The following is a 25957-nucleotide window of genomic DNA, read 5'->3' as shown; positions in this document are numbered from 1 at the left end:
TCCTGATCCAGATCAGCAAACCCTCAGCCAGGGACTGTCTGCAGACACCCAGCTCCCCATTCCATGCTCCCAAAGGAGAAAACCCCCTTCTCCAGGGGTGGGATGAGTCTGGGCTCTCAGCCATGTCTCCAGCTCAGACATCTGGGGTTCCCTGAGAACAACAAGAGGTGTTGGCTTTGTTAGGAGGTAACTCAGGGACCTGTCTCCGAATTCAGCCCCATTGGCACTGGGCAGCTCAGCTCAGAGAGAGGCATCTCCTGAAGTGGTGTGACCAGCTCAGACCACTGCAGGGCCACAGATACCAGGGCCACCACCTTGCCCTGTCTGTGCCATGAGGCCCCTGAAGCACAAAGTACAACAGCTCTAAGCAGAACTAATACAATGTCAGTCCTTGGTGGACACAGATTTCTTGTACCAGTTGGAGGGGCACAAAGACTCCAAATTTCCCAGGAGAATTAAACATCCCATTGTTTGTTACTGCTTCTTAGCATTGCTCCCTGATGACCAAGCAGGATGTAGAAACTTTTATCCTGAGTCTGCATAAATAGTATCAATAACATCAATAACATTACAACACGTAATTTAGCCAAAAGCTGCTTGCCTAGAGTACTACCCTGTCACCCGGAGCATGCTGCAAGTGCCACCCAGCAGAGGAAATAGTTAAAAATGGGCAGATGTGGGTGGTCTCCACCAGCTGTTGAAATCACCGGTGCTGCAGCAGCTTCTAGAATGAAATATGCAGCTCTGGGGGATGTCACAAGAGATCAGGAAGGAGAAGGGCTCTGTGGAGAACAGGGAGTCCTCGACACCAAGAAAATTCCTCCAGCTCTACCAGACTCCAGAGAGCTGCATTTTGGCAAAATGTGAATGCTGCTCATTGAGAGCAGCCTTTGGGCAGGAGCCACTGGAACACCCTGAACGTCTGAGCCCAGGCCAGAGATGCTGAGCTTGGAAATGTTTATCCAGATATGACATAATGATTACCAAGGCTCAAGTCTCTGAGTGAAGAGAAGTATGTCTGGAATCCCAGAATCACTGAGGTTGGAAAAGACCTCTGGGACCATTTGGTCCACCTGTGGCCAATTCTCACCTTGTCACCCAGCCCAGAGCACTCAGTGCCACATCCAGGTGTTCCTTGGGCACCTCTAGTGATGGGGACTACACCACCATTGGCAGCCCCTTCCAATGTTTTACAACCCTTTCTGTGAATAAATTTTTATGGAAGAAATGGAACAGACATGAGAAGGTCCCTCTCTGCTCATTGAGGAAGGATCATGACAACAGAGCTGGTGGAGGAGAATAAACTGCATGAGGAGTTTTAAATAGTGTTCAACCTCCTGATCTGGCAAACAGTGCAGAACTCAGATTTCATCACCAGGACCAACAGCATGGGGTGAATAAAGCCCTGTGTTATGATTTAGTTTATAAGGGAATTACAGAATGGCTTTTCCTGACAAACAGTTCAGTGTTACACTGCTCAGCAGGCAGTTGGAAGAAAGGGCTTTGGCCAGAGTTGCTGCTGTAAGAGAGAGGACTCTGAGGGGTATCAGTTATCAGAGACAGCTCTTCCCTGTCTCATGCAGCCAAAGCCAGTTCAATAAATGGCAGCAATCACATAATCAAGAAGAGTTGTGGAAATAACTTTGTAACCAAGTGCAGAGGGACTGCCCAGCACACAGTTTGACAGTTTTTGCACACTCAGAATTTTGCTCCCTGCACACCATTGGCCACCTGAGAACACTCAGTGACCCATTTTTCCTCTCACACCATCCAGGGAGACCAGATCCACAGCAGAGGCTGACTGAAAAGCATCACTCTGGAGCCAGTCCATAGGCATTACAGAGTTTTGTATCACAGACAGAGCCGGTGGAGCACAGGTCCCACTGCAATCCCTCTCACAGCAATGGAAATCACCCCATGGATCACCTCAGAAAGCATGGAAAGCATCCAGCCCTCCCCTTGCTCTTGCAGGCTGTTGGCAAACCTGCAGACAAGACATCCAACAGATGCCAAAACAGGAGATCTGCAGCACAAAAACTGAACACAGAATTCTCCATGTCACAAAGGCACAAACTGCACCTGGAGAATGACCAGAATGGACAGACAGAGCCCCAAAATTGGAACTGGCAGCAGCTGTGACCCAGCTGAGCCCTGTCCCTGCATGTGGAGGTTAATAATGGGGTACCTACAAGCAAAGCTCTTCTTACTCAGCATCGGGGGAGCCAAGGGAAGATTGAAATCTCTAGGTGGAGAATCCTCCAGACACAAAGCCCTACATAGCAAGGAGAGCCCAGACATGTTCCTGACCCACCTCAGAAGCCCCTCCCCAACAAGAGCACACTGAGAGCAAGGCCAACAGTGCTCTGCAAGACACTTCTGAGGGCTAAGAGTCATCCAAAACAGTAATTTTCCCAAAAAGGACAACTTTGTTATGTCTCCAAAGCTTTAAGGACAGCTGCTCTCAACCTCCTCCCCTCTGAGCACAACTCCTGTACCAGGTGCCCCCTGCACCAGCCCAGCTCTGCAGAGCAGGGGCTGTGCCACAGCCACATCAGATTCACCCAGGGGACCACAGCCCCAGCTGAGCCCTCAACTCGAAGCCCAACTTGGAGCCTGAGGTTTCCACAGCAGAACCAGTTCTGCCAGATGAGCCGTGCCCCAAGCCAGGAGTGTGTAAATGGAGCCACTCCCTAACCAAGGGCAGCCAGAGCTGGAGAGGATCCCTCTCAAAACAGCAGCTCTCCTCTCGGAAAATGCCATCATTCTCCAAGTGACCTCTCCAAAGCCATGACCAAGTCCCTGACCGTGGCTTTGGCCAGAGCCTTCCAGGACTAATTGCTCCAAAGCTGTGTCCTCCCTAGGAGAGGGCAGCTGCAGCCCTGAGTTCAGGCATTCTGCCACCGTCCCCCACTACACTTTCTGCTCTTCAGTGAGAAACTCCCTAGAACAGATCACTTCCAGTTTGTGTAACATTTCTGGATCCTGTTCCAGAGGATTTACAGAGCTGCTGACAGCAGCAAGCCAAGGCCATCAGTGCTCTGGGCTGGCCAGGGCTAATTTGGCATGTGTCAAACATGGAGTAACTGGGCACATGGGCAGCCAAGGGCTCATGATAACATTCTATCCTTCTAACATTCTGGGGCAGTGATGTTTCTTGGCATCCATGCTCTGGGACATACCCTCCCACTCAATCCCAAAGGAGGGAGGCTTAGCCAGAGTAACCTGGGACATTTAGATGTGGAAAAGGGCACAGTTTGGCTTACACTGCTGAAAGGGAAGGGGATTTTCTCAGTATCTCCATCATTCCTTGGGGCAACAACTCAACAGTTTCAGACCTTTGCTGGGAGTTCTGACAAAGTCTATGAGCCCTGATAAACAGTCTCATACACATCCTGCAGTGGGAGATTTCTCCTTGGGACCAGGGACCACCAGGAATGAGTTCGGGAGCTTTTACAGTTAGTGTGACAAAATTCCCCCTCTGTCAGGGAGCTGTGAGAGCTTCTGGGCTGGTGCAGAGCCAGTCCTGCATGATGGTGATGCAGCACAGGAAGTGCAGTAGCCCTGGGAACTCTTGTGGAAGCTGCAGCCCCTCCTCCTGCTTTCACTGCAATGTTTTGCAGTTCAAAATATGCAAACCATGGTCTTCCAAGGCTTCCAAGACTATGGCTTGTGCAGACCAAGTCTCTCCCAAGACTGCAACAGAACATGGTTGGTGCTCCAGAGCTGGAGGTAGCACAGGGCATTGGGGCAGCATTCAATCACCACCCAACCAGGTGATTGTCAGTGGCAACTCTGCTGCATTCACAGGTACATCCTTGGGAGGGTCTGAGCTCACTGCTGTGTTTTACATGCCCTGTGCTTGTAGGCAACATCTACAAGAAGTGATCTGATGTTCCAACATGATGGCCTGTCCTCCACCCTTAAATCTTTCCTATCCCAAATAGGACTGGATGCTCTGGACAGGAAAGAACTGAACAGCTTCCACTGGCTCCTCTTTCCTGGTTAGTCAGATTATTTCAGTTAGGATATTTATTTCAATTTATGACTCAGTTTTTTTCTGGAACCCAAATCAGACCTTTTGAGCAAATTAAGTAGGGGCTGGGTGGAGAGAAGAGAGGGAAACACCACTGCTTACAGGCTCTCAGCTCTGCTCTGAGTAAGACCCTCAGGAACTGACTCTTTCCAAGACAGGGTTTTTTTGGGTAAGTTTTCTGCCAGGCTGAAGCAGAAGGACAGCCAGGAAAGACACCCTTGACTGCACACCAAGCCTTCTGCTCTTCACCTCCCCATCCTCATATCACTGTGGGTTAATGCCACCACAGAGACTGAGGGATTGTGTTGCCCAATATCACAGAGCTACAGCAGATATATCTGCACTGAGCCAGTCCTATCAGTTCCCCCCCACAGCCCAGGAAACGAAATCAAGCCCTTAGGAGTGACTCATCTGCCCCACTTTGCTGCAGGATGCGCTGGTAAGGGCTCTGCGGGACAGAGCTCCGAGCACCGTCCACGCTCCCTCAGGGTCAGAGCACTTACTTGGAGCTGGACTGGGCCTGTCCATAGAGCCCGTCCTGCTTGCAGCTCATCACGGGCTGGGCATAGACCACGTCGGGCTTGTTGCTCGAGGGGCAGGACAGGGCCCGCGCTGGCACTTTTTTACTGGTCCTGCTGGTTCCCTGCTGGGTGCTGCAGCTGCTGTAGATGCTCTGGCGGTTGAGCGTGGCCTTGTGCTCGGCCCGGCCGCCGCCGTGGGCCTTGCGCAGGGTGCCGCGGGGCGGCTCGCAGTAGAGGTCGGGCTCGCTGCGGCTGCTCTTGATGTTCTGCACGAAGCAGTAGTCGCTGCCGGCCCGGGGGCTGCACAGCGCCTTGCCGTGGGCCCGGCTGGCCCAGCCCTCCATCTGGCTGTAGGAGCTGTAGCGCCGGCTCTCCACGTCCCGCTTCAGCGTCCCGTTGTAGAGCTGCCAAACACCAAACACAGCGTTAGGGCCGAGCTGAGCTGGGCCCACCTTGCTGCCCGTTTACTGCTTCCCTCTCAAGCATTTTTGTGCCCAAAATTTATGGGAGGTTATCCAGCCTGCAGCCCTTACAAAGAAACCAAACCCCACCTGGGTATCAGGGATGCTGAGGGATCAGGATGTGGGATCCAGGAGCTTTGAAGTAGAACTGAAAGCTGAAACGTGACCCTTGCAATAGAGAAAGTGATTTATTCCCAACACACACAGGGCCTAACCCACCCTGTAAATACAGGAGCTCACTGCATATCTCTCACTATCATGGAGCTGACCTTCCAGCAGTCCCTGCAGTTATTTTTAATTTCCTTATGCTCTTTTCTTCCCCTCCCATCTATTAGTTCCTTAGAAAGGGAGTAAAGGGAGTGAAAAATTAGTAAGAAGAGGTTCTTGAATCTTGTTTCTTGTGCCAAGAAACAAGTGGAGACAATGAATATCTGCTTATGAGTTACAAGGCGTGTAGTATCTGCTCAGATAATGGGATGCTCTGGGAACAATGGGGAATATGCAATAAAAACTGAGATGACTAAGACAGGAAGTAAAAAAAGAAAGGATAAAAGATGATAAAATAAACCATCTACAATTAGCAAAACAAAAAGATGGCTTTAGCTGCCCTGCTGTCAGTTCAAAATGCCTTCACCCCATCATCAGAAGCCCTCCAGATTTGCATCAAGTTTGCCACACCAGGACTGAATTCAATCTTCTTCTGCAATGTTAAACCTTTGGGATGTCAGTGCTGGCTTGTGGGAGCCTGCAGGGTTATGTCCAAATGCAAGACAACTCATTCAGGTGTGTATTCCAGAAAGGAAAAGAAATTAAACTGTTTTAGGGCTGTTTGCCCCATGATGCTGAGTTTGTGCTCTGCATCCTCTCAGCAGTCTGGCAAGGAGATCTCCAAGGCATACAGCAAACAGGGATAAAAAGAACTGAGGAATAAAACTGCATTCCCCATCTCCCTTTGATTATCCTGGGAAAGCTCATCCATGGTCTCCTGTTGGATCAAAGTGGTCTTTTCTCATCCAACTCTAAGCAGTGGCACTTTGGGTGCTGCTTTCTGCAAAGGCCACCCAAGGGTCCCTTTGGCTGGGACAGAAAAGTCAACACTGGCTCCTAATCATTTCCTTGGAATTGTGAAAAGCCTGTGCCTGGTGTAATGGTTCATGTCACTGAAAAAAACATTTCTGTATTTCCCAGCCTAGAAACACTCTGTGATGGAGAAATGGGAAGGAATCCTCTCTTGGCTCACCCTGAGTCCTTCAGCTCTGCCCTAACTCCATCCCAGCCCCAGCACACTCAGCATCATTCCTGCCTCCAACACTCTGCAGAATTGTCATTATGTTAATTAATTAAGCAAAATATTTCCATTAACAAACTGATCTTCAGGAATGCAGGGAATCCTCTTGGCTGTGTCCCAGAGAGCTGCAGAGGTAACGGCTGAAACCCTTCCCAAGGGGCTCCCTGGCACCACCTGGGTGCGACTAAACCCTTTAGTCCAGCTCTGCTGATGCCCAGATCACTGCTATTTGAGTAGTTTTCAGACTTTCAGATGTGCATCTAAAAGGTGAACTGCTGCAAGGGGACAAAAGGGAAGCAGCTTCTCTCTGTGCCTTCTCCAGAGGACACAGAACAAAGACTGTGCTGAGTGGCATAGGGGCAGGTTCAGAGCCTCCTGCAGAGCTCCCTGCAAAGCTCCCAGGGTTTGGAAGGACAGGTTGCAGGTGAAAAGAAGAGCCAGAGTGAGGCACATCACAGTAGAATGTGATGAGTCTTGGGGGCTCTCTGGCAGTGGGACAAGCCCTGGGCTGCCCAGGATAAAATCCAGGATGGCCACATACACACAGGGTTTGTCCATCCCAGTTTTGCTTGGGAGTACACACACAGCAACAGCGAAGTGACCTTCCATGAAGTCATGATCTACCATATATGTCCTTCTGAGGTGATATCATCCTCATTTCAATTAATTTTCCTGGGTTCAGAAACCCTGGGGTCAATGAGGGATGGACAGGGCTGCAGTGGGAAGGTGCAGGGTGGACTTTGTGCTCAGTGGAGCTGCTGGCAGCAGCTGCAGGACAGAGAGCAGCTTGTCAGATGTGAGCCCTGCTGGTTTTCTTTATGAGTCAGTTTAAGCTGGGATTATTCTGTAGGGCTGTCAGAAGCTTGGCAGAGCTGCGGAGCCCCTGGGCATCTGCTGAAACTGACTCAGGAAGCCTGGAAGAGGAACTTGTTGTTTATCTAAAGCTGGGATTTGCTCCGCAGTGCACTCACTGAGGGGAGAGGGGGAGTCTCTGTTTGCTGGACAGAACCATGGGTTCTCGGTTTCCTGCTGGGTTTTAGAGTGGCCATAGCGTTGTCCTCCTTCTTGGCAGCCCTGAGATGGGTGAAGCTTTGCAAAGACACCTTTCTGCAACACAGGAGCCCTGGGCTGCAAGTCCGAGCAGGTCCTGGCAGGGCGGGGGAGCCTTTTGCAAACTCATGGGAAAATCGTTCCCGTGTGATGTGAAGCTCATTACCAAAGGCAGTCCAGGACTTTTATTGCTGATTCTACCAGATGCTTGGCTGAGCCCATTTTAATCTCTTTCAAGTGGCACGGACCTAATTGGTATCTCAGAATTCCTTTTTGCAGCAGGAGCCTGATCCAACGTCTCCAGATCGATGAGGATTCTCCTGCCAGCTCCAATGGACCTCAGACCTTGAGCCTATGAATCTCTGCATGATTGGGACTGATCTGATCCCTTCCTGTTCCTGGCAAAGCTTCCCCACACTAAACCTAAATTCCTGTGTTACATGCTGACCCAGCCAAGTCAGGGACCGTCACTGGAGCAAATGTGGCCAAGGGAATGGAATTCCCTGCAGCCATCAGTGAGACGGGATGCCCAGCAAGGAAGAAGTGAAGCACTCTGTGTCTGGAAAGATGCCATCTCTGAGGGGGAAGGTGTCACACAGACTGTGGTTTAAAGACTGACCTGACAACAGCTCCCAACTTCTGCTGATGCCACTCTGTGTGCAGGGAGCTCTCCCTGTGCAGAAGAGCAGCAGTGAAAGGAAAGAATCAATCTCTGGCCTTCAGACCTCATCAGTGCCCAGATTTCCTAATGCTGTGAATTGCACCTGCCCATGGGTGTGTGCATGGTGTGCCATCCACACCTCTGGCCTTCAGGAATGTGGGGAAATGCTGGGAAAGACCAGGAAGTCCCTCACAGTGGGGTGGAAACAGAAGGCAGCGATTCCCTCTGCACTACAGGATCTGGGAAGCATTTTGAAGGGCTCAGACTATCACTGAGGCTTCTCCCCACAGGAGCTGAGAAGTCAGGACAGCTTGGAAGGTGTCTCCTTCTATCACACAAATCCTTGGATTGCCAAGGAGCAGCCCAGAAAATCATCCGTGTCCTGGGCTCATCCCCCAGTGTGGGCTGCAGGGAGGGAGAGGATTTTCCCATCTACTCTGCTCTTGTGACACCCCACCTCTGCACAGCTCTGGTGCTCTAAACATGAGGACATGGAACTGTTGGAGTAAGTCCAGAGGAAACCACCAAGCTGATAAGGGGACTGGAGCAATTCCCCAGTGGAGACAGTCTGGGACAGTTGGGAATATTCAGCCTAGAGAAAAGAAGGTTGTGTGGAGACCTCACAGCACCTTCCAGAATCTGAAGAGGCTACAAGGAAGATAGAGAGGGATCTTTCATCAGTAACTGGAGTCACAAGACAAGGGGAATGGCTTCAAACTGCCAGAAGGCAGCGTTAGATGGAATTTTGGGGAGAAATTCTTCCCTGTGAAGCTGGGGAAGTCCTGGCACAGGCTGCCCAAAGAAGCTGTGGCTGCCCCATCCCCAAGTCCAGGTTGGATAGGGCTTGGAGCAACCTGCGATAATGAAAGGTGTCTCTGCCTTTGACAGAGGGTGGAATGAGAGGACCTTTAGGGTCCCTTCCAATCCAAACCCTTCTGCGACCCTATGATCCAATGATTCTGCTTCTAGCCATTCCATCAGGCCCTGGCAGTCCCCTGTAGCTTTAGGAGGCAGGAGGATGCTCAGGTGCAGCCAAGCCACCCGACATTCTGAATTTTAGCGTGAACTTCTCCTCCCCACTGGGAAATGAGTGTGTTTGTGTGAGGCCAGGCCCTGGGAGCTGTTCATTCACAGTCAGGGAAGGCAGGGAGGAAGGAAAGGCACTGGAGATGAGCACTGGTGGCACTGCTGCTCCTGTCAGGCCCAGGGAGGAAGAGCTTCCCTCCCTGGCAGCAGCACAGACCTGCCTTTAAATTAATGAGCATTTGTGCATCTCCAGTTCTCAGCCTGCAGTATGTTCTTGGAACAACCACTGGAATATCCAACATGTGAGACAGGTAAATAAACATCTTTAAACTCTTATGTCAGCTGGAATGAAAGTGGTTCTAGAGAGAAAGTCAAAATGGCATTTTCCCAGCCATCAGCCATCAGTCCTTTTCTGGTTTTTTCTTCCATAAACCCATTTTCTTGGCAGGAAAAGTGTCTGTCCTCCCCCTAGTTTCCAGAGAATCAGAAGCACGGAGCAAGGTGCATCAGCCCAGGAATGGCACCCGGATCCAGCTCTGCCTTCCCACGTCAGAGCCCTCCCAGAGAACTGGGTGGTTCTGATTCCGCATCTGAGGACGCCATCAGTTCATTACCTGCCTGGATTTTTTTCCCTTGCAATTTGTTTGTTTCTAGAGCAGCAGACAGAGAAGTGAGGGCTCCGTATAAACACGTCAGGAGCAGGTTTCTCCCAGGCTGGAGGGCAAAGCACAGGAGATGCAACCTGAGCAGGTCCCACCCTGAGTGCTGGGTGGGGAGAGCTCCTCACGCTCCTTGCGAAACCCTCTGAGTGCTGCTCCCTCCATGGCAGGGAGAAAAATTGCAAAACCAGCAAATACATTGTTTATCTATTTCTGAAATGCTCCTTCCCACATCTCACAGGAGCTGCCTTTCCCCTATGACTTTTCATCTCTTTTTTCCTCATTCAGCTGAGATTTAGGTCTTGCTGGTTCCATTTTTCTGGCCAAGGAAGGCACTGTCCAACTTGCTGTTCCAAAGCCTAAAGCCTTGTGCAAATCTCCCAGGGACACCAGGCTCTGACCAAGCAATGATGTGCAGTGACTTTAAATCTTTGTTTTCTCTGGCAAGATTATTCAAACCACTCTCTTTTGGGGTTCTTTTAAGCTTAGATGCATTGTCACAACAAACAACAAATTTTGACCTGAAATCCTGATGGAACAAAGCTCCCACTGACAATGAGAGATTTTGTCCAAAGAGGCAAAGGCAGGCAGGAATAACAGTGACCATCTCTTGTTCAGGTAATGTTCTTCTGAGAGAAAGCTCTGACACTTCATCCCACAGAGGAGTTTTGGTTAAAAATATTCCTACAGTCTCTGGTGCAGAGGGATCACTGGTGTGTGTTTCTCATTAGTGCCATAACGGATGTAATTACTACAGGTAACTGCTTTAATCCAGCACCACCAGACCAGCCATATTGTTAAAGTAACACCTGCCCCCCCTGGAAGAGAGATACTGAGGGGCTGGAGCTTGTCCACGTAAGGGAACAGAGCTGTGGAAGGGTCTGGAACACCAGGGGTGGCTGAGGGAGCTGGGAAAGGGGCTCAGCCTGGAGAAAAGGAGGCTCAGGGGGGACCTTCTGGCTCTGCACAACTCCTGACAGGAGGGGGTAGCCTGGGGAGGTTGGGTCCTGCTCCCAGGGAACAGGGACAGGACAAGAGGAAATGGCATCAAGTTGTGCCAGGGGAGTTTCAGATTGGACACCAGGAGGAATTTCTTCATGGAAATGGTTGTTAAACATTGGAATGGTCAGCCCAGGGCAGTGGTGTGGTCACTGTCCCTGGAGACGTTCAAGAAATAACTGGACCCTGCACTCAGCAGTGATGGGTCAAAGGGTGGATTCTATGATCTTAGAGGTCTTGTCCAACCCCAGTGATCCTGTGATTCTGTGAAAGCCCCAGCTCAGCTCTGTGGGGATAAGGATCTGCTGGAGACAGGACACATCTGAGACTCCCTCCCCAGCACATCCAGGGTTTGCCCTCGCTGGGGGCAGTGCTGGGGGGACACACTGGACACATCCACATCATGTGGGGGATTTCCTTCTTGTGGAAGCAGCAGCATGGAGAGCCAGATGGGCTCTGTAGCTTGTCCTGGTCCTGCCTCATCTTGGTCATGCTGTGGGACCTGGGAATGCCCCAACTCCCTGCCAGCAATGCACCTGCCAACACAGCAGACCCAGCTAAGAGGGGTGGGAACTGAGCCTCAGAGATCTTTGCTGGTGGAACTCCACGTGCTGCCCTCCGTGCGTTCAGGATTTGGTTGTGTCTCTCCAAAGCTGTACCTGCAGTTGGGGTGAGCACCAAGGTCCCTGCAACCCACCTGCCTGTGGCTGTGGCTTTGCAACACTGCTGGAGAGACTCCATTTTTGGGGTGACCTGAGCTGCCAGAGACAAGGGTGTGGCTCATGCTCAGGCTTCTGCCATGACTGCACTGCTCTAGGTGCCCAGTCCAGCTTCCTTAACCCTGGGTTTTTCTGTGTAAATTGTGGTCACCACTGGCCCTCCTGTGGCACCTGAGGTGTTGCTCACACCAGGACACAGTTCCTGAGGCTGGAGGGCTGTGGGAGCTGCTGGCTACTCACAGCTCACAGTGGCAGTAGGGTGACAAACACCTCTAAGGCTCCACAGCACCTGGGCTGAGGTATCACCCTGACAGAGGGGTTTGCAGTTACAGATCCTCCCATTACTGCATCCCAGTGTGGTATCTGAGCAAAGCAATTCCCAAAGGCTGAACATCCTTGAGAGCTGCGCCAGCCCCTGACATACGAGCCAAGGAAATGCTGCAGCCAGGAGCAAACCCACTGCCCTCCAAGTGCCTCCTGGAGAGGCCTCACTGGCTCCGTGTTCCTTGCACTGGCAGTCAGAAGGTGCTCCCTGGGGACAGCGATGCTGCAAACGAGGCAGCCCACCAGGGCAACAGAAAATAATGTAATTTGTAATAATGGGTGAATCGGAGAGTTTAAGCCAAAGTCTTAGAAACAAAGAATTATGGAATCATTAAATTAGAAAAGTCCTCTAAGATCAGAGTTCAATCACTAACCTTACACTGCCACGTTGACCCTAAACCATATCCTCAAGAGCCATATCCAAAAGTTGTTGAACACTACTAGGGCTAGGGACTCCACCACTGCCCTGGGCAGCCTGTTCCAAACTGACTGATCCAGAAAGAGCTCTTCCTCCAGATCCATCATTCCTCTTACTCTAATATCTGAACATCAGTCTCACAAGATTGAACAACAAAAGAAAACAAAAGAAGCAAAAAGTTTGACATTTCCAGGAAGACACAAAGCAAGACAAAAGGAGGAAGTCAGGGATGGCAGCTTTTGAGAGCTGTGGGTGGGACAGAACACCTTTAGTGTCACCATCTGAGGCAGTACCTTAGATTAGAGCATTCCAAGAGCAGCGTCTCAGGTGCAGGTGCTGTGGAGCAACACCCTGGAAATTTCCCACTGCACCTTTTTAACTACAGGGGGACTGGGAGTCAGTCATTCTCCTCAGCATTACACTGGGCCACTTCCCTGGAGTATCTGAGTTTGCCTGTGCCTGTCTCAAAGGACTTTGCCACTTTTCAGACACATTCACAGCACCAGCTCCAGCTGGAAATAAGTCCAGCAATTTTGCCTTCAAAAATAGATTTGCTTTATCTTTGGTTTCACATTTTACAACCCAGGTATTACAAAGAGGAAACCTTTCTTAGGAAGCCCAGAACCTGCACAGACCCCAAACAGGTCTGTAGACAAAAGCTGAAGTTATCCCAAGCTGGAGGCTGGTGGCGGATTTGTGGAACCTTTAATGCTGTCTGGAAAAAGCAGAATGGAGGAGGCTGCTCAGTGTGGTTGGGGAGTCTGGTGTCTGTTGAGCTTCTTAAGCAGATTTAGGCTTGAGGTTATGTGTTCCAAAGTGCCAGTGGCACCTGGGACTGCTTGCCTTTGAGTGCAGTCATCTCCCTGTGCGCTCATCTCCCTGCTCCATCCAGCTCCAGTGGCAGGAGATAGGGATCCAGGGGCCTGATTCATCCTGACCCGACAGATCTCCCAGGCAGAGGAGGTGAATCACTGCCCCTACCTCTGCCTTTGCTGGCCAGGGGAGGAGTCAGACAACTTGTCAGGACTAAATGGCTGATTCTCAGATAGACTCAGGTAAGACAAAGTTTACTGTAAATCCTTCACAGGTCCCAGTCCTTTTTGCTAAAGTAACCCAGATCCTGAAGACCTTTATCAAAAATATTTAGAATTAAAGACTTGCATGATGCTTAAATTTGGAGAAAGACCTTCCCTCAGTAAGTGCAGAGCGGTGTCTCAGAGAACAGACAGAGGTGCCTAAATCCCCAGTGAGCCTGAAGGACTGAACTGTTGTGTCCATGGGACTCTGGTGTCTAATGGAGGTCCTGAACTTCATCACGTTCATCACGTTCATCACCACCTTCCAGCTGTTCCCCAGAACACCAACACTGCTGACCGAAAGCCCCCGCAGCCAGGGGCATTCCCACCATTCCCACCTACCCAGCATTTGTCCAGCTGCCACAATGATTGGGAACAAGAGCAGGAGCTAACATGAGGAAACAATAACCCTCACACCAGCGGCAGGAGCTGCAGCAGCACCTTACCAGCATGAGCAGAGCCAGGCCTTGACTTCCTCCCTCTATAACAAAAAAACCCATCTACAAACCCTTAGAATGGTTGAAACAGAGCAATTTTGTTTGGACAAAGCACAGCAAACTCCATTCAGGAATCACGATAAGCAAACAGCAACATATCATCAAAACCAAACATCCCAATTGTTTGAGTTGTGAAGCTGGGATACTCCACCTCTGCCTCAGAACTGCCTCAGCTGTGCTTTTCTAGTGGCCACAGAAACCCTGCCTGGTTACCATGGCTGGACCCTCTGCAGGGCTCCACCACTGACTTAGGGATAGAGACAGGACACCTGGGTGGACAGACCTTGGACTTGACCCATTACAGAATCCCAGAATCCCAGAATGGTTTGGGTTGGAAGGGTCCTCAAAGCCCATCTCATTCCACCCTGCCACAGGCAGGGACACCTTCCACTAGCCCAGGGTGCTCCAAGCCCCGTCCAGCCTGGCCTTGGACACTTCCAGAGATCCAGGGGCAGCCACAGCTGCTCTGGGCAACCTGGGCCAGGGCCTCACCACCCTCAGAAGAAAGAATTTCTTCTATCCTTCTCAGGGAAGAAAATTCCATCTAACTCTGCCCTCTGTCAGTGGAAAGCCATTCCCCCTTGTCCTGTCCCTCCACGCCCTTGAAATAATCTCTCTTCATCTTTCCTGTAGCTCCTTCAGATACTTCAAGGCCACAGTACAGTCACCCCAAAGCTTCTCTTCTCCAAGCTGAACAATCCCAACCCTCCCAGTGTTTCCTACCAGCAGAATTCTCCATCTCCCCAATCAACTTGGTGCCTCCTCTGAACACACTTTTCTCATCTGGGGACAGGAGCCCCCCTGGTTGGGATTTAACCAGCACAGCAAAGGACACTAAAATGGGCCAACAGACAGGCTGGAAATAAACATTTCAAAGACACTCCAGTGCTCCCAGTTTTCCTACTGAGCACCCAGTGATGCAAACTCAGCAAGTGACAACACTTCCTTGAAGCCATCATACTACAACAAGGCCATTAGGAAAGACCCAGGTAAATCCTTCTGAAGCTGAGGAATGTTGGTGCTCTGAACAAGCAGAGGATCTGGCAACCACCAGGAAAAGCTGCAGTCCTGTCTGTGTGCTTGGAGCCACCAAAAACCTTTCCTGGTTCAAGCCTTTGATGGCTGACATGGAGCTGCTTTACAGTCCCAGGGTTGTTGAAAGGAGTCCTTTGCTTTTCTCATATTCAAATCCCAGACCTGTGAATTGCTCCTTTCTACTTTAGAGCTGATGAAAAGCAGGGAACAGCAGAACACAGAAATGGAGGGGCAACATGAGCACAAGTTGTCCCAGTGGACTGTGGAGTAGTTTGGAGTGATTCCCTGTACACCAGGGCTCTGTCACCAAGGACCAGGAGCTCTGTGGGATGTCCAGCCTCACACTGCATAAAGACAGGTACCATCTCACCTGTGCTTTTTCTGGAAATATGCAATATTTTTTTTGGAAATCAGTGTGAAAGAACTGGACCCACTATTTTGCAAGCACAGAGAATATCTGAAGGGTCTGCAGTTGCACTAAGGTTGGGAACAGTAGCACAGTTCTAATGCAAATCCCCTGAACCACCAGCCATATTCATGTCATTCACAGCCATGTTTTGGTGCACAGGAACAAAGATGGGAAATCCTGGATGTGCTCCAGACTTGAACTGAGCTGTGACAGTCTGAGCTCAACCCTGATCCCTCAGGCAGCTTCCAAACTCTTGTGCCATTGGATATCAACCTAAAAATCCAAACTAAATCTTGTCCACTCTAAAATCCCCACTAAAACAGCTGTGAGACCCTCGATCCTCCTCAGACCATGCCACAATCAGAGATCAAGGAGTGTCTTACCGGGTATCCCCAGTTGCTGTTCCCTGTCTGGGTTTTGGTGTAGTAGCTGCCCCGGGATGTCCCGTAGCCATAACCATCAGCTAAACCATCGTACATGGAACCTGCAAATGGAAAAGGCATGGTCAGCATGAGAAAGCATTCCTAGGAGACAGCATTCCCAGGAGAAAGCATTCCCAGCAGGTCCCTTTCAGAGCACAAAGCTTTTTTTAAACAGCAAGTTTAGTTATGGAAAAGTGACAATTATAAATCTCAACAGGAACATAGGGAATACAGGCAGCAAGGGGAGCACTTGTCACTGCTGGGAACTCTAGCCCTCACACCACAGACTCCCTAGACCTCCCGAAGGTTTGCAGCACAAAAAACCAAGTGCCATAAAACCCAAAGCAGAGGAGCAGAAAGGGTCAGAGATGGGGACAGTGTCTGACATCATGGAATCCCAGAATCCCAGAATGGTTTGGGTTGGACTTAAATCTCATCCAGTTCCACCCTGCCGCGGCAGCGACACCTTCCACTATCCCAGGCTGCTGCAAGCTCCATCCAACCTGGCCTTGGACACTTCCAGAGATGGGACAGCCACAGCTTCTCTGGGCACCCTCGGCCAGGGCCTCACCACCCTCACAGGGAGGAATTATTTTCCAATATCCCATCTAGCTCTGCCCTCTGATAGTGGGAAGCCATTCCCCCTTGTCCTGTCCCTCCAGGCCCTTGTAAATAATCTCTCTCCATGTCTTCTGTCAGTTCCTTCAGGTACTGGAAGGCCACAATTAGGTCACCCCAAAGCTTCTCTTCTCTAGGGCTGAACGATCCCAGTTCTCTCAGCCTTTCCTCACAGGCAAGGAGTTCCTTTCCTCTGATCAGCTTGGTGGCCTCCTAGTTGTAATATGAGAGGAACCTGATGATATTTTATGCAACATGTGCCGGAACGTCTGGCCATAGAAGACTTGTAGTAAATACAATTTCTCTCCCTGAAGGCAAAACCCACCCCTGACCATCTCACCAGTCCACTCCATGTCTGAATCCTACCAATCCCATCAGCATGAGCAGCCTGAGCAAGGCTTGCTAAAATCAATCAATGGTCACTAACAAACACCATGGATAAAGGATGATCCAGTCTATTTCACACCTGGTGATCTAAAGCAGTCAAATACTACAAAACCTTACTGCACTCTTTGAATTCCAGTCTTGTCTCTAAAAGATCACTTTGTGTGTCTATACTTTCTTTTCCTGAAAATGTATAGAGCTCCATCATAATTTTTGGTATGCTAGAGGAATAAATGAGACTGGATCTCAGATATGTTTTTTAAAGATCCAAATATCTCAGATCAGGAGGAACCCATCAGCCTTTTTACCTATTTCTCAGTGCTTTAACCAGAGTTTGGATTTACCTACCCCAGTCCTTCCAAGAGCTCTCCCAGCAGTGTCTGGCACTGCAACCTTTGGATCCCTCCTAAAAGTATTTTACTCAATGCCACGTTCATCACTACAACAAAAATGAAGTGAATCATTCTCTTTCCACAATGGAATTCCCTTAACCCCCTCTGAATGGTCCAAAAGAGTTTAGTTTCATTTTCAGAAGTGCTCAATAATTGTGGCATCCCAGGTCCCGTTATGAGGAAGTGTAAACCCTAAACTCCAATTAACTTCCAGGGGAAGCTCTGAATGTCTAACAAAGTACAAAATCAGGACTTACCTGTCCTAACTTATGCACCTAAACTGGTGGGTAATGTCAGAAATATCCTAATCTCTGTGATTGTTTGATAAGACTCATCTCTGAGATAAACTGGATAAGCTCGACCACAAAGGCCCTGGAGCCACTCAGGTCTCCTCCAGCCACTGATCCTTGGAATAAACCTTATTTATTGCCCTGCCTGAGGCACCCAGAACCTGTTATGGTGATTTGGTTTGTGGCTAAAAATTCTTGCATTTTCTCAGGAAGATGATTCCTGTGGATGTGGTGTAAATAATGGGATTTGCTTTCTATTGTCAGCAGGACTGCACCTGGAAAACATCCCTGGATGGAGAACAGGCAACAGCCAGGTCGGCTCCCAGCCCTGCCCCTGTGCAGAAAACCATGGGAGCTCCTTTTCCATAGTCTGGAGACTCGGTGGGCACTGCTCCTCACCCAGATCTCCCCAGCCCCAAGTGCCTCATGCACATAAAGCTGCACAGCACTTGCTGATAAGACAAAGAAGTGGTCATGGGAATGCAATGTGAGATTCAGTCATGTCCTTCACCTTGTGCTCCCTCTCCACCCTGGGATTTCCTTTCAACTCCACATCAGGACATCAGTGCTGGGCCTCAGCAGCAGCAAGGCAGTGCTGGAAGTGGTGAGTTTGGGCCAGGTGATTCCCCATGACACAGAGTTATTTGATAATCATAATTCTGAGCATAAAGGTAAAGCCATTCCATGATAATTTCCTTGGAATTCCTTCTTAAAATCTGCCTCTTGTTCTCTGTAAATATTCTGTAACTGCAGGTGTGAGCACATGGAACATTTTCCTGAGTGAGCAGCTGTAAAAAGGGGTTCTGTGCCTGACTTACAGGTCCCTCTGACCAGTCCTGCCTGGGGACCACACTTTTCCTTTCAGGATCTGTTCCTGTCATGCATTCCAGACTTTGGGGTTAGAGCAAGGAGATACCCAAAATAAGTCAGTTTAGGCACATCTGTATCCGTCTTCAATAAATTCACTGCTATGTGGCCAAATTCAGGGGATCAAGCAGTTGGTTCAAGTTTATGTTCTCCATCAGGGAAGGGTTGCCTTCACCTCCCAGAACTTGTACATAAGAGCTTATAAACACAGAATTACACAGAATCTCTAACATTCAAGGCATTTTGGAGTCACCCTGCTGGTTGGAGATGTTTCTCCTGCCACCACTCAACTGGGATTTATTTCTTGGAGAGCTCAGTCTTGAGGCCAGGAAGAACCTGGGGATTTTCTGGTAGAGGTGGCTGAAGAAAACCTGATCTTTGTGCAGGTTTGGACACTTCTCTGCTTGGCTCATCTTGACAGCCAGCTTGACAGCCAGTATCCCCAGCCCTCAGGGACACGAAGGAGATCCCTCTTTTCAAACACCTCAAGAGTAAAGACCACACAACCTGGTCACAGGTCCTTGGAATTTGGGATAAACCCAGGCAATCACAAAAGACCATTTGTAGGTGGAAATGCTCTTAGTAGGAGATGCCCCCCTTGTGTTTTTTCTGGCTATGTCCACAGGTCTGTGTCCCAGTTGCTGTTACCCAAGCAGCTGTTTAGGGCCCATCTGCACTTGGGCAAACACACAGAATCAGTAACACAGAACCAAGGAATCACAGAATCACTGAGGTTGGAAAAGTCCTCTAAGATCAGAGTCCAACCATTCCCCCAGCACTGCCACATTCATCACTAACCATGTCCCAAGTGCCACATCTTGGTGACCCCACCACTGCCCTGGGCAGCTGTGCCAGTGCCTGACCACCCTTTCCATGAAGAAATTTTCCCAATATCCAACCTGAACCTCCCCTGGCACAGTGTGAGGCCATTCCCTCTCCTCCCGTCCCTGTTCCCAGGGAGCAGAGCCCAACTGCCCCGCAGCTCCCCGCTCCTGTGCAGAAAAGTTGTGCAGAGCCAGAAGGTCCCCCCTGAGCCTCCTTTTCTCCAGGCTGAATCCCTTTCCCAGCTCCCTCAGCTTTTCCTCATGACAGAGGACCCTCAACAGCTGGGACAGAGCTAGAAATATGTGGCAGAACCACACAGATGAGGTGCAGCCTCTCAGTGACCATGTGGGCAGAAATCAACCCTGAAGGCTGCTGAGATTTCCCCCTCCCCAAATTAACATTCCCCCATGATATCGCCTTTAAAACTTAGACACTTTAAAATCTCTTTTATCTTCAGTGGGACAATTCATGAGGGTAAAATTCACTTACAGCAGATAAGAAGTGCAAGTCCTTGCCGTGCATCTCTGTGAGCCCCCCTACACTGCTCCCACTGCTCTCATCCCCTTCTCCATCCCTGTTATCTGTAAACTGAGGCTGCCATCGAACCCAGTGTAGCTGTTCTTGATGAGTTATTTCCCTTCCTCAAAGGCAACTCTCCTCTCTCACAGCTGGCACTGCTGTCAGGAGGAGAGCTGTGTTCCAAGTGCCATTTTCCCAAAGCCAGCCGGACACACAGAGTCAGCGTGGAGATTGTGGAAAAGGATGTCTGTTAATAAATATTAATCTGTGGCAGGGAAAGGCAAGACAAGAACCAGTCACTGGCAGTGCAGGCTAGGCAAGTTAAATCATAAACTATGCACGGCTTTAAACAATAAGGATGATTAAACATAGGAAAAACACAGGGAGAGCAGAGGCCTGTGGGAGGCACAAAGCAAAGCCTGGGTTCCCTTCTAGGAGAGAAGTGTCAGTGGAATCCCAGACATGGAGATTCCTGCAGGAATGACAAAACTCCAGTTCTGCCTTCTGGCCTATGAGCTAATGGGGATTTTTTTGTATTCCAATAATCTAAGGTTTGTGGAAGAGTGGAACCTTTCACTGAATTGTCTCACACTGGGGGAAGTTAGGGAAGTCTTCAAAAGACATTTTATCCCCCAAATCTCATCTTTGAACCCCACCAAAGCCAGATGGGGTCCCATCAGACCTTGGTGGAATTACTCTCCTCTTAGCCACAGCCAGCACAGAAACTTCTAAAAGTCAGCTCAACCATAGGACAGTTGAATCTGACACTCCTTGGATGTGTCTCTTCAGTGACAAATCACTGGCAGAACTTTCCTTTATCCAGAGGACTTTGTAGAGTAGAGCTGATGGCTACAAGGAGCTGGTTCAGCTTGGCCTGGCCTTTGCCATGCTACTGAAATTAATTTTCCCTGGAAATGTGCATTACTCACAAATTCAGGGGAAGGCATCTAGTTTGGTATTGCCATGGGGGGAAGGACAGATAAGCCCCAGAGCAGAGCCCACAGACCCAACCCCCAAGGAGGACAGACCCCCACAGACCCCACATATCCCAGACTCCAAAGTCACCCTTGGGAACAGATGTAGCTGTTGTGTGGAGCCAATCCCCACTGGGTTCAGGGGTATTCTGCTGGCAGCAGTTTTCTGCTCACTGTCCCACCCCAGTGCACACCAGTTCGGCCACATTGGCCACCTTGCCGTGGGGGACACCAGGTCTCCAAAGTGGCCACCACACCTTGACCTGCTGGACTCCAAATCACCAACTCATTTATGGTTCCATCAATCACTGGGATAGTGAGGGAGTGTGTGCTCCCCACCAAAGGAACTCCAGTGGCGGGATACAACACCCCCACCCTGCTGTGTGCGCGAGGGTTCCATGTCCATGTTCCCCATCCTACACGCACTGGGACATGGTTCCTGTGGGTGGGGGAAGCTCTGGGCCCTGCTTCAGCTCCAGCCCAAACCACAGCTCCAAACACAGCAACAAACCTGGACCTGGCCCAACAGCTGCCCAGCCCCACTCCAGGACTGTCTGGGAGCAGCGGGAACAAAGCGCTCAGGCACTTGTCAGGGGGCTTTGGGAATTCCCCAGCTTGTGCTGCCTCTAAGGAGCATCTCTGAGAAATCCCGGGGATGAAGGGAGCTGAAGTTGGATGAGACTTTGGACAGGCAGAATCCATGCTTAACAGATCCACAGATCTCTTTGTATGAAAAACTAATTTTTCTCATCAGGGCTGCCCAGCTGATCTTTGGGCAAGAGCAGTAAAACCCAACACCTGAAAGCTGAGCCTGAACCCACTCCAACACCAACCAGGAGACAGCCCTGGGAACAAACAGCAACTTCTCACCCTTCTGGGATTCCATCCAGGAGTGCACTGGGATGAATCAGCCCCCAGGATCTTTGCTGGCCAACCACCCCTGGTGGGAAGGAGGGGAGGGGGGCCCTGGGCCCTGTACTTGGAGGCAGCTCATGGGAGTGGGATGTGACTCAGCTTCCCTGGGACACAGAAACCAAAGCTGCACATCTCCACGCAATTCCCATTCCCAGACATTCCCCAAAGTGTCTGGAGGAGGGGTTTAGCTTGTTGAGCAGAAACTGGCAATTTGGGAATGTGCTATTTTTTTTTTTCCTTTCCCAGAGGTTTCACCTGGGCTCCTCTCCAAGCTGGATAATCCCCCTCTGCCTCCCTTTCTTCCTGCCTGTGGATCCCTCTGCCTGCTTCCCTCTCCATCCAGAGCCCCTCAGCTCATCCTGCTGTGTATTTTATTTTGTTAGGTCTGTCACTGTAACACCTTAAGCAATAAACCCTCCGGAGGTGGGAGGAGATTCCCATCCTCCACTTTGGTGGCAGAGGAAAGCTCTCCTTGCCCCGGCCCCCCCTCACCTGTTGGAGTCTGTGTTGACAAAAAGAGAGGAAGAAGGAATTTGTTCCTGGCAGAGCCCACCCGCCCTTGTTCTGGAGATGCTCCATTCCCTCTCTTTCAGCAGCTGAATTCCCAGAGCAGGGACGGCTCCCGAGGAAGCACCACCTCCACACGTCCCCCAGCAGCCTACAGCCACCCAGCTTCTCTTGCTAATCCAGCCCTAAACATGTCTCTGGACCACGGCAGCTCACCAGCACAGGATTCAGCCTCACAATGCAGCTTGGAAGAGCTGCTGGACAAGGCACAGCTCCCAAAGGAGGTATCGGAACTTGGCGCACCTCACCCAGGACCCCCCTCCAGGCTGCTCACTCCAGACTCAGCTGAATGCTCAGTCCCAGCTCCAGCACCCCAATGGCCCCCAAAGCCTCAGGGTTTCCTCTCCCTCGTGGACTCAGCCAGGCCAGAGCTCTGTGGCTGCTGGAAAAAGCACCTCCAAGAGCCAGGAGGTTTTGCACAGAGGTTGTGACAAACCCTCTCAGTTTTCAGCTTCCAGCTGGGGAATGCTGGGCTTTACCTCCAGACCAGCTTTCTCCAGACACGAGGATAGCAGAGAGAACCATTTGCCAAGCCTTGATCCAAAGAGGAGGGGGTTCCAGTGGGACACCTGGCTGCAGGACTCAGCTGATTGTTTCTGTGGCACACAGTGCACAGAGGTGGAGCAGCCGCTTGGACCCCAACACAGGAAAAGTGGAGGGGGCAGTGAAACACCGCCACCAGCCAACACCAGGGACACTTCTCCCAACTCATCTCCTTCCCACCACTCCCATCAGGGTCCCAGAGACTCCACTCTTCTCAGCCTGCAAATGGGAAATTTGTTGGGAGTTCCAGAGGTGAATCCTGAGCCGAGGTTTGTGTGCCGTGTGTGGGCACAGCCTCCTGCTCTGCCCCTGCCCCGTGCTCAAGTGCAGCAAAGCCCCAGCCCCAGCCCACAGCAGGGTGGAGGAGGAGCACTGTCAGCTTTGCCATCCATAGGAGGGGGTGGTGGGGAATTTGCAAAACCAGATAGCTACTCCAGCTTTAGAGCCAGGGAAAAGTTGGTTATAGCACAGACTGAAATGTCCAAGTGCCTCAGGGATGTGGAGCAGAGCAGCACTCCCAGGGATCAGCTCCAGCCAGGAAGGAGTTGATGCTTCCAGATCTGTGTCTTGTCCTAAACCCTTCCAGGAGATCTTGGCACCACCTGCCTGAGGTGAGCCAGGAGAGGAGCAAAGCAATCTGTCCCCCCTCCACAAACCCCCCCAAAGCACCCCGAGCACAGCCCTGCCCCGGAGCGCTCCCTCGCTGCGGGACCTCACCTCGGTTTGAGTGGCCCACGCTTGACGACACCGACGACTTTTGCTTCTGCCTCTTGACCGTCATCATCACCTGCTCCTGGACGCGCTGCTTGCCCGTGCCCTTGGTTTTCAGCTTGTGGTCCGAGGGCAGGGCCAGCGTGGAGCTGGCCTGGTCCTGGAAGCACTCGTAGGCCAGCGCGGTTTTCAGCGGGGAGTGGAGCATGGCTGCAGGCCGCGGGCACGGGGCTGCGCTTGGCTCGCACGGACAACACGGGGCCACCGAACACGGTCTGTGCTGGGCTTAGTCCCCCGAACCCCTCCTTGCCATACGTCCCCTGGCCCAGGGTGTCTCAGGGCTGCTGCTCGCAGCTCGGCTCCCCGGCGTGTGAGCAGTCACACCCTCTGCCAGACTGGATATACAGCCCTGCCCGCACACACCCACGCCTCCCCGCCAGCCCCGGCACCCCGAGCTGCCCGCACACACCCACGCCCCCCCGCCAGCCCCGGCACCCCGAGCCGCTGCGGGGCCTGCCCGGCCCCGAGCCTGCCCCCGGCCCCTGCCCAGCCCCGCGGGCCGGGCGGGGGGCTCGAGGGCTGGGCACGGACATGGCCACTGCGAGGGGTCGGGTGAGGCTCTGCGGGTCTGGGTAGGAAACGGTGCTGCCCGGGGGCCGGAGCATCTCCCACACGGCTCCTCTTGGGTTCCAGCGTTCCCTCAGTCCAAACTGCACCAACCCCAGGTGTCAGTGCCAAGAGATGGCCCAGGCTGCAGCAGCAACGCTGCCCACAGCGCCTGTTCAGATCCCAGCTCTGCAAGCACAGGTTGCAAATCCACCCCTGCAAGCCCAGGAATCCAGGATTCCTGCAGAGCTCCGGCTCCAGGGGTCGGGGAGGGTCCTGATGAGGGGCCTGCAGAGTCAGGGACATCCCCCCACAGGGTGTCCCACTTGTCTGAGGAACAGGCCTTTGGAGAAATCAGGGCACAGTTGAGGCAATCTTTGCACACAGCTTGGGGTACCAGGGAGGAAAAGAGGAAATTTAGCAAGAAGAGGAGATAAAATGGCTGTGCAAGAAATGACACGCCAGGCTACGAATGGGAGCAGGGAGTTCTCCCTCTGCCAAGCCACACTGCAGCAACTCGTTTGCAGAGAACCGAGCACCTCGCTGCTGGTGTGACCAGTTTCAGGTCACAGCAAGTGCTGACAAAGCTCCTGCCAAGCCACAGGAGGCTGATACAGGAGAGGAGGAACAGTCCCCATGAGCAGGGATGCCCAGGGTGGAGGCTACCTGGGTTCTACAGGACCAGGACCTGCATGCTTGTGCCAACACTCAGGGGAGCAGAGCCCTTTGTGCTGCCAGATGGATCACCTGTGGCAGAAAAGATGTGTGGAGTTTCTCTCCAGTAAGAATCAGCCCAGGGTCTGACCTGGTGCTTTCACTGCCATCCATCAGGTTTTGTGTTTCCCTGGTGGTTTGTGTCCGCCTTTCATGTTTTGTAGGAGCAAGAGCAACATCAGAAAGCACAGAGTGGGCTCCTGGGGAAGATGAGCTTTGTGCATTGTCCTTTTCCATGCTCCAGGATGCTCCTCCCGTGAAACCCAGGAGTAGAAAGCCAGGTTTTATCAATATGGCACAGGAGCAGAGCACCTGGAGGGTATTTATTTGTCTTGGGTCCCCTCTCCTCCCCTTTCTTGACCCCTCACCAAGGGATGCAGAGGCTTTACTCTGCTCCATCATCCAACCAGCAGCACTTTTAGACCATGGCCATGCAAGGCCAGCCTGGAGGGGAGTGGGTGATGCCCAGTGGGATGAGTGGATGGAGTTGATGGGGTGAGTGGGTGCCCTCCTTTGCTGCTGCTCCTGAGCATTTCCCAGGTGGGGATCAGGCCGTGCTGTTCCGGCACAGGCAGTGCCCGGCTGTTGTTTTCCCCTGCCCCACTTGTTTCTCCTGAAAGCTCGATATCGATGCCAAGCGATGTTTTCGCAAATCAATGACAGGCTGTCAGCGTCAGGTGGCTCCTGCACAACAAAGTGCCAGCTCTCGCAAACCTGTAATGTCACTCGGCCCGGGGCGAGGAACAGCCCTGTCCCCGTCCCCGCGGGAGAGCCGCGTGTTTATCGCATCCCGTCACCCGCTCCGGCATCTCCCGGTTTCATAACTCGCCCAAATTGCTGAGCTGGGCTGCGGAGCTGCGGACAGGGAGCTTAGGGAGGCTTTCAGGAAACAATGGTTTCTTGGGGCGAGTTCGCACGCTTTAGCCCAAGGGAGGGAATCTCCCGGGATTCTGCAACAGATTCCAAACCCGTATCTGGAAGAGCGAAAGATGCTTAAACGAAGGTTTTTATTGCAGTTCTGTGCAAAGTGCGTTGTGGTGCCGCGCTGGGGGCGTCCCTGAGCGGAGCACGGGAGCATCCCCCGGCCAGCCCAGCGCAGCAGCAGCGGAGCTTTCATCCGGCAGCGCCCCGAGCGAATTCCCTGTCTGCCTTTGCGTCTGGAGCTCAGGGCACAGCGGGCAGGCTGAAAGGGACGCGCAGCCGTGCCGGTGCGGGGTGCGATGGGCAGGGCTGGCAGCGCTGATGGAGCAGTGTCATTGCGGTGCTCGGGGGGCGCGGGGGTCCCGGCGCTGCCCCAGCGCGGCCCGCAGCGCATGGCGAGGCCGTGACTCACGCTCCGCACCCACTCCGGGACCCGCCCTGTGCATCTGGGCTCTTCAAAGCATTTTTGTGAGAGTTCCTGGGATTCCTGCCAGCTGCCTGATCGCAATCAAA

The 25957-nt window shown here is 51.8% G+C and overlaps 1 protein-coding gene across 1 annotated transcript in view; it reads right to left on the bottom strand.

The window, feature by feature from the left end:
• The window catches only part of PKP1 (plakophilin 1), a 46968-nt gene extending 23537 nt beyond the window's left edge, over positions 1 to 23431 (bottom strand). The window contains exons 1-3 of the mRNA XM_039698524.1: positions 23210 to 23431; positions 15560 to 15660; positions 4537 to 4958 (exon numbers count right to left, since the gene is read on the bottom strand). Of these exons, the coding sequence (XP_039554458.1) occupies positions 4537 to 4958; positions 15560 to 15660; positions 23210 to 23411 (725 nt within the window). The 5' untranslated portion in view covers positions 23412 to 23431. The remainder of the gene's footprint in view (positions 1 to 4536; positions 4959 to 15559; positions 15661 to 23209) is intronic.
• Positions 23432 to 25957: the final 2526 nt, after the last annotated feature.

The sequence above is a fragment of the Passer montanus genome, unplaced genomic scaffold (assembly GCF_014805655.1).
Source record: "Passer montanus isolate IOZ18808 unplaced genomic scaffold, ASM1480565v1 scaffold127, whole genome shotgun sequence".
NCBI classification, from domain to species: domain Eukaryota; kingdom Metazoa; phylum Chordata; class Aves; order Passeriformes; family Passeridae; genus Passer; species Passer montanus.
Note: the sequence above shows the minus strand (reverse complement) of the source record. Positions and strands in the feature narration are given on the sequence as shown.